Source organism: Nematolebias whitei, chromosome 3 (genome assembly GCF_014905685.2).
Source record: "Nematolebias whitei isolate Nwh7 chromosome 3, NemWhi1, whole genome shotgun sequence".
In the NCBI taxonomy this organism is placed as follows: domain Eukaryota; kingdom Metazoa; phylum Chordata; class Actinopteri; order Cyprinodontiformes; family Rivulidae; genus Nematolebias; species Nematolebias whitei.
The window spans coordinates 54,503,473-54,511,980 of record NC_056500.1 but is presented as its reverse complement, the minus strand read 5'-3'; the positions used below and the strand labels follow the sequence as shown (position 1 = coordinate 54,511,980).

The 8,508-nt window shown below is 42.8% G+C and overlaps 1 protein-coding gene across 1 annotated transcript in view; it reads left to right on the top strand.

Moving 5' to 3' along the window:
- The window catches only part of nhsa (Nance-Horan syndrome a (congenital cataracts and dental anomalies)), a 259,806-nt gene that overhangs the window by 242,505 nt on the left and 8,793 nt on the right, over window positions 1–8,508 (top strand). The window contains exons 2-5 of the mRNA XM_037698330.1: window positions 697–849; window positions 1,598–1,725; window positions 4,928–4,990; window positions 7,285–7,477. Coding sequence (XP_037554258.1) covers window positions 697–849; window positions 1,598–1,725; window positions 4,928–4,990; window positions 7,285–7,477 — 537 coding nt within the window. The remainder of the gene's footprint in view (window positions 1–696; window positions 850–1,597; window positions 1,726–4,927; window positions 4,991–7,284; window positions 7,478–8,508) is intronic.

Genomic DNA, 8,508 nt, shown 5'->3' with positions numbered 1-8,508 from the left:
TATTGAGCATGCATCATTTTTCTACCTGGATTATTGAGCATGCATCAGGATGTTTCTGTTTTACCTGCTCCATTCATTTGCTGCACTCTGCTGCATCAGCTGCACCTTTGTCTTTGTCTGTCTCTGTCCATCGGATGGACGTCTGTACGTTTCTTGCGCACCAGTGGAGCAGTGGGAAACTGAAACTCGTTGTGATCCGGGGCTTTAACGACGCGCCTGGTGGTAGTAGCTGAGAGTCACTCCCGTGTCATGCTCTAAACTCCAGATCGTTTGAGTTCATGTTAAAAGTTTAGCTTTAAAAGTGGGAGCCAACCTGCAGTTCTTTTAGCAAAATATCTTAAGATCCAAAGAAGTGATTTTGATCAAACTCTCAGATTAACTTGAACTGGAATTATGACGGCTGCTTCAGCTAATTGACCATAATTCACATTAAAATGGAAGATTGTCAAATTATAAAATCTGCTACTTTTATTTTTTACTCTTTTTTTAAAGAAAATAAAAACCTGTCAGTGTCACATCTGCAATCACCGCTATCTTTATGCCGTCACCTCAAACAAGTCAAGGTGATCAAGGATGACGTCCATCCTTTGGATTTATTTCTCTAAAGGTGTTAAAGATACATGAGGTGTTCTGTCTGTGTTTAAAACAAACAACAACAACAACAACACATTCTGCCGTTGTGTGTTTGTCTGACAGCGGCGTCCAACCTGGATGTGGAGAGTAAGCTGACAGCACATTTCCGGGCTCCCCGGCTGCAGCAGAGGAATGTTTTACACCCCTCCACACGGCCAGCATGTCTAGAAGAGCTTCATCAGCAAGCCAACGTCAGCTCCTGGTCCTTCAGCCGAGGTGAGCCCCCCCAAGCATTAACAGATATGTTTGGACCATGTCCCACTGTTTCATTTTACTTCCATTTAAATCCATACATCATCTTTACCCACTTCTTCCTTTTCGGGTCATGGGGGTCACTGGTGCCCATGTCCAGCAGTCACTGTGTGACAGGTGGGGGACACCTGGACAGGTCTCCAGTCCATCACAGGGATACCTGGACAGGTCTCCAGTCCATCACAGGGACACCTGGACAGGTCTCCAGTCCATCACAGGGACACCTGGACAGGTCTCCAGTCCATCACAGGGACAGTTTAGTTACCAGTCAGCCTAACATGCATGTTTTTGGTCTGTGGGAGAAAACCCACATGGAGAGAACATGCAAACTCCACCCAGAAAGGTCCTGAGCAGGGATTTGAACCAGTGACCTTCTTGCTGAGAGGTAGCAGCTCTACCAACTTTACCACCATGTCGCCCCCATTTGAAGCTTCATTTGTAAAAGTCACCTGTCCAGAGAATCCCTCAGTGCAGCAGCTTGCTGTAACTTTCTGAAACCTTTATACTCTTCTGCCCCCTAGCGGGTGTGTTTTGCAAGTGCACCCCAACACGTGTGAAACATTTAAAAAACAATAAAATTCCAACAGCCAAGCCAACTACAGTACTAATGTTCTTGTAAAGCTCGTTGTAGTGACAGACTGGCTTGTGAAGTGCTCTCTGACAGCTACGTGCTGATGCGTCTCACAGCATCTCTGTGTTTTTGTGTGTCCAGACCTCCAGAGGAGTCCGTCAGGAAGCGGGGAGCGCAGAGCAAACATTTCAGCCTCGCCCCCGGTGCCCACGTTCCCCTCCCCTTCCATCGTCCCCAGGAGAGACAGGAGGGGGGCGGCTCTGACAGCGGTGAGGCTTTTCTCTGTGTGGCTGTGAAACGAAACCTTCAGATCATCATACACAAAACAACTTAGCTGAATTTGAGAAATGTATATAAAATTAAAAAAAAAATACAATCTTAAGAATCAGAATTGCAAAAATATCTTCTCTTGAACTTAAAATGTGTTTTCACTTGGTGGTATTTTGAAGTGGGCTTTTCTGTAAAATCTCTGAACTCCACAAGGTAAATAGTTGAAGAGGAGCAAAGAGCAAGTGGACTGCTGCTGTCTTCAAACAACTCCCGTCTGGAAAATGTTGTGCAAGTTCTCCTGAGCGCTCGTTCAGGTTATCACTTTCTCACTACAGCCATGTAGCTGGAACTGAGTCGGTCTTTAAGAGCACAAAAAGTACCTAGTTGCAGCTTGAGGAGTTTCAGGAGGTTTTAGCCCAAAAAGCTGTGTAATGTGAACTTGAATGCAGTCCACCAGTTTCAGTAATACTCTTTCCATAAACCTTTAGAAGTTCAAGTGGCTCAGGTGATTCTTGACAGCACAACGAGCTTTTAGACGAGGACCTGCTGTCCTGACAGGAGAAGGCCCGCTGGGTGAACTTTAACTCCAGTCTTCAACATTTCACAGCAGTTTGTGCATCATTTACACGTGCGCGTTGCTGCCGGTCTCGTGTCACACGTTTATTTGTGATATTTATTTAATGACGTGCTTCAGAGACTCAAAGGAAGGTCTACATGAAAAATGTTTAAACTGCCATAAGAGTTTTGAGAGGAGTGGTGTTACTGCAGCACATGTGTTTTTATTTTATTTAATTGTGTATTAATTAATTTAATAAATTTAATTAGCTGTTCGCTAATCAGCCTTGTCAAAATTAAACTCTATTTCTTAGCTGTGCTGATTAATGCTCAATAATCCAGGTTGTAAAATCTAACAAAGTTAAGTCAGGTCCTCTGGATGGATTTCGTCTTTCATCCTAGAGACTTCTTCAGTCCAGGGAGCTGCAACAAACTCAGCTCCTTATAGTTCTGATCTATTTCTGAGAACTATATGTATCATTTGAAGAGCTATCTGTAACAGGTAAGATATTAACTGCCATAAATATTTATTTAAAGTATATTTATGCTTCTGAGTCACTGTAAACTTTAAGTTTAAACACATTACTTGATTTGTGCACGATGCACGTGTGTTTATACTATGAAAATGATAGAATTATGTTTGTTTGTTCTCTTTGGGAGCAGCCACAGAAGCATCTTATGCCCCTTTTGCACCGCTCCTCCTCAGCCCAGATCAGCCTGGATTTGTACTGAACTTCAGAACCGGTTCTGGAGGCGTGTCCAGAATCCAAAATCCTGCTGATGAACTTTAATGAACTTTAGTTCATCATTAAGAGAGAGAGTTCTGCGATGAGTTAAACTCAAAGCAGTCTGCTCCTCAGATAAATAAAGTTCAATTATTAGTTTTAAATATGAATGTTTCTGTTAACTTATTTTAAATATGAATATTTCTGTTCAGTGCCCTGAGACGACTTCTGTTGTGACTTGGTGTTATATAAATAATCTGAATTAAATCTGATGAACCAGATCCTACAAAAACATTTATATTTAAAAATCTATATTTCTTCATCATTTGATGTATTTGCACTCATTGTGTGTACTTTTATTGTGGTTTTGTTTCTTGTATACAGATTTTATTTTAGTGATTTAAGTGATGATCAGTGATATTTCTCACCTTACTGACTTTGTCTATAAAATAAGAAAGACAAAGTTGTCAATCCTCGTTTGAAGAGACGGGAACCATCAAACAATGATTTAAAGTGTAATTCTTGTTTGTGATTTGTTCATCTGGGGGTTAGAATAAAGTTGAACTAAAGGCTGTGTCTCTTCTTTAAACATGTTGGAGGGAAATATTCCTGAGATCCAATAATTTTGACTTTTTATGATTTTTCAGCTGAGTTAACTTTAATTACCAGATTATTTAATAAAGTCAAAGTGAAAACAGGATTTCATGATAAAGCCGGCACCGTTTATTTATTTTTATTCTTCACTGATAAAAAAAAAAAACATATTTTTTATACATAAAATGTTTTTTTTAAAACGCCCCTCGCACAGTGACTGCTGGACATGGGCACCAGCGATCCCCATGACCCAAAATGGAAGAAGTGGGTAAAAGATGATGGATGGATGGATGGATGGATGGATGGATGGATGGATGTTTAAAAAAAGTTTCCACCCTCCCTCTCGAACTCCCGGTCCTCCCGCCTGCCAGGGCTCAGACCCCGGTCTTTGTGAGCATGCGAGGCTGGGGCTCGGGGTCCGGCCTCGCATGCTTCAACGTGTCCGCAGCTCGTATGACCCTCCACAGTGACCCCGCTCGCATTTTGTTGTCGGTCACCAAACACAAAAAACGCCTGGACTTCAGCGTTAAACACATTAAACACAAAATCTTAAAAATAGATCCAGCCGCTGCTCTGCGTTCTGACAAATTGCAAATGGCGGATCGGTGAAAAGTTTCTGAGATCCAGTGACTCCTCCCCCTGACCAATCAGTGTCCTGCATTCATGATTCGGTCGGACTCAGCTCGCACGGTCCCACCAGAGAAGCAGGGACAAAACAAAGTCCAGAGTCAGCCTCGAATCAGCTACAAATACTGTGGAATAGTGATTTTTGTGTGGAGGGCTGAGCAGGAGCTGTGCAAAAGCCCCAGTTACAGATGTGAGCACACAGTTAGCAGCAGCTCCGGTGAAGATGGACGCAGACTGCGTTCATCATGTTAGTGTAGAGAGTGCGGCTGTGGCTGAGTGGTTAGAGCAGTCGTCCTCCAATGCGAGAGTTGGGGGTTCAAATCCACCAGCAGTCACATGCCGAAGTGTCTCAGGGCAAGACACTGAACCCCTCACAGCCTCCGATGTGTGTCCATCAGTGTATGAATGGATGAAGCTCTGATTAGTCTCTAGAATGATTTGTTCAATTATCTTTGTAGAGATCTAGTATAGAGCTGTATGAACGGGTAAATGAGGCACAGATTGTAAAGAGTTTTGAAGATCTTGATTGGATAGAAAGGAGCTGTATAGGTACAGTCCATTTAGTGCACGTTTGATTTGGATCAGTGCAGCTCCGACTCACCTCTGTGACACATCCTCTGTCTGTCACGTGTGTGTGATCTCTCCATGTTCAGATCAGTCTTTTGTTTACATGTTGTTTTGTTTTTGCCCTGTCATTTAGTTTGAATCCACCCGCTCCTCCTCCCCCACTGAATGTTGCCGCCTCTCTCCTTGGAAGCGAAAGGTATCATCCTGCACTCCCTCCATCTTTGTTCCAGCGGGCTCCTTCTAGCACTTTACCTCATCTGTTCTTGTTTTGCTTGCTGCCTTGTAATGTACATGTGGAGTTGTTATTTTAATGCATGTCCTGTAAGAGTAGCAGCATCCTGCAGCTTTGTTGTTGTCATTCAACCTTTATTTCTACAGCTTGGTCCCATTGAGCCTCAGGGACTCGTTTACAAGAGAGACCTGATTTTAACAAAGACTCAAGACAACAGTGGACAACAAAGACAATCATAAAGGATGCATACAAATTGAGAAGAACAAGTGAAAGAAAATGGCATTAAAAACCGAACCAAATAAACAGATTATAAGGCGATGTAGAAAACTAAAAACAGGAACGTCTGCGTTGGGTCTTGCAGGAACTTATCAGATGTTTGAAGCCACTAGAGAGGTCAAAGGTCGAGAGCTTCAGATCTTTTTACAAGATATTCCAGGAAACAGGAGCGGAGTAGGAGAAGGTCCTTTTGTCTAGTTCAGTCCTCACTGAGGGAACACTGCAGGTAATGATGTCCTGAGAGCGCACGCTGTAGCTGCACTCACGCAGAGACATGTAGGAGGAGATGTATGAAGGCAGCAGACCAGGAAGTGATTTAAAGATGAAAATATACCAGTGAGAGGGTCTGCGTGAAGTTCATGATGTCCATCCAACATCTGCAGGGTTCTTGTAGGAGCGTTCATGTAAATAATGTCACCGTGGTCAATTGAGGGAAGGAAAGTCACAGATACAAGGTGTTCCTCAGGGTTCAGAGTTAGACAGGATCTGTTTCTGAAAAAGAAACCCAGTTTAACTTTCAGTTTCTTTACCAAGTTTTCCACATGGGGCTTAAAAGAGAGATGTGAGTCGACCAAGATACACAAATATTTATAGGAATCAACAAACTCAATGGGGACACTATTTGAGGATAAAATCGGAGGAAGAACTGCTGGGACCAACTTCCTGTTTGAAAAAAGCATCCCTTTGGTTTTGTCAGTGTTTAGGACAAGTTTGAGGTGGAACAAGTCAGTCTGGATGTAGTTGAATGCAGATTTCAAAAGCTGGAAAGCCTTAGCAACAGTTTTATCTTGACAGTAAACAACTGTGTCATCAGCATAGAAATGTATGGATGCATTAGGGATGCTCTGACCTACATTACGTATGTAACGTATAATTCAGTTGTTGGGCTGAAGGACCTGCCTCTGAGTTTTCGTGCATGTGAGGAATGTGTGTGAGGGCCACAGCCTCAGCAGCCTGGGTTTCTCTAATGACAGGGTTGACGTCTGGAAGCTTGCGCCTGTGATTACCCATGATGCCTCTGTGCTGTTGTTTCCCCTCTGCCCAGCTGATGTCCTCGTGTTTTCCCTCTTTGAGCTGGTTGTTTTACCACAGCTACTTGAGGCCATGATGAAGACAGAAAAGAGCCATGAACAGAAACAAAATGACCAGTCCTCATTTTTCCCTCTCCTTCCTGCAGCCAAACCTTTGTCCTCACATCACTTTTTTCCAGTCTACGTCCAGTTTCTCAGACTCCGCTCAAAGTGCTGTCTCCCCCAAACAAATCAGCTGTAAATGGTCTCACTTTGATTTTTTTCTATAGTTTCCAAGGAAACTGGTGTCCTTTGTAACCAGTCAGGGTCTCATTGGTCTGCTGGGAACAGAGAGCACAAAGGCTCCAGAACTAGCTTTAAATTGGGGGGGTTTGGGTGTTGGAGGTGGGAACCAGCTCAGCCTGAGAATCACCCCCAGTTTCACATGTCTCTGAGGAAGACTGGAGGTAAGGTCCCCTGTGTGTGGAGCAGCTGCTGAAGATGTTGGAGGTTGGACGGAGAGTCTGAGGTTTGTAGAAACAGTTTTGATGTTTTCTGAGTTGAGGACGAGGTGCGGTGCTGGCTGATTCTGAAGCTTGGAGGAATGTCACCGCTCAGTTTCATTCCCAGAAATATTTCTGGAGACTCGTTATCATGTCAGAGAGCCGTAGAGGTGCCATGGATTTCCACAGCAGCAGGTCGACCCTGCCATGTGTTCTTCTTTAAGCACACCAAACAAAGTTGTGTGTGTGTTGAGGAGTTATTTGTCTGAGGTTTGTACACTTTTTGCATGAAATGTTTCATGTGCTCTCCATTTCCCCTAACTCTGAAGCATGTTTTTTTACTTTCTCTACTGAACCTCCTCACTTCAACCGCTGATGTGCACACATTCCCCTCTAGAACTGTGCTCATGTAATCCGTCTGCTGCAACACTTCTAACAGTCTAACCATGCAAATATCCATCTGTTGCAGGCCGCGCCCACTGACCCTGACACAGACGGGGTGGCCCTAGGTCACCGCTCTAAGTTTCCCATCCCTAACATCCCCTCCACCCTGGACAAGCAGACCAACTGGTCTAAAGTTCTTCCGTTGCCCACCCCCGAGGAGAGAATGAAAAGCAATACCCAAGTCATCACTTCATGCATCATCCCCATTAATGTGACTGGTAAATTCAATCCACCAGATGTTTCCAGTTTGACTCTGTTTACACAGGAACAATGAAGAATTCTTGCTCTTTTTAACTTTTGCCATAGCCGTCTTTAACCAAGCCAAGGTTAGCATAAAACTCAACACACATTGTTAGTTGACAGAGGAAAATGTGACACTAAAAATAAGTTTATGTTTTTGCACCAGACAGTTTTCACAGTGTTGGATCATTTCATAGAATACGTGTTTGAGGGGAAAGTACACTTGATTCTTCTTTTCAGGTGCCATTTTGTAGGTCAGTTTGTACGTATGCCTTCGCCCCCCCACCCCCCAGTTCCCTAATAGTACTTCTCTCAGTATCTTAATGTACTCTGTTGATTCTCAGTAATTAAATATATTGATGAATTATATACTTCTAAATATTCATAAAGATGTTGATTTGTACTCACACTTGTGTTTTTGTTGACACTAGAGGGAAACAGATATTAATCCTGACCCTGTTCTAAACCAAATTTCAACCCTTATCTTACTTTAAAACAAAAGCAGTTTGCTAGAAATTTGTCCTATACTGAGATAAATTATATCTAATCTAATCTTATCTTATCCCAAAACTCTTTTTAATCCTAAACCATGAAATATGTAGCAGTCAGGCTCAAAGTTGTGAAAACGTTAACAAACTGAAACATAGTGTCTTCACTTGTCTCTGCCTTTCGATATCTCCTCGTTAGAGCTACACTTTATGTGTAATTGATTCTTTAATTTAAAAAAAGATATTTAAAGGAAGTCAGAAAACTTTTTGTCCCTGACGTGGAACGAAAAGGGTGAATTGGGCATACCCTCTGTCAGTCTGCCCATCCGTGCATGTTGTGAACACGATAACTTGAAAAATAAGTTAGGTACCAAAAATTGTTGCCATGTGAAATTTCAACATGGCTGCTGTCATAGATATGCAAACATTGTGAGTTAAAAATAAGCAATGTGCTGACTTGCATTTTGGTAAATGGCTGCATAGTGCATACAGGCATAAAAAGACATGCGCACACACACACA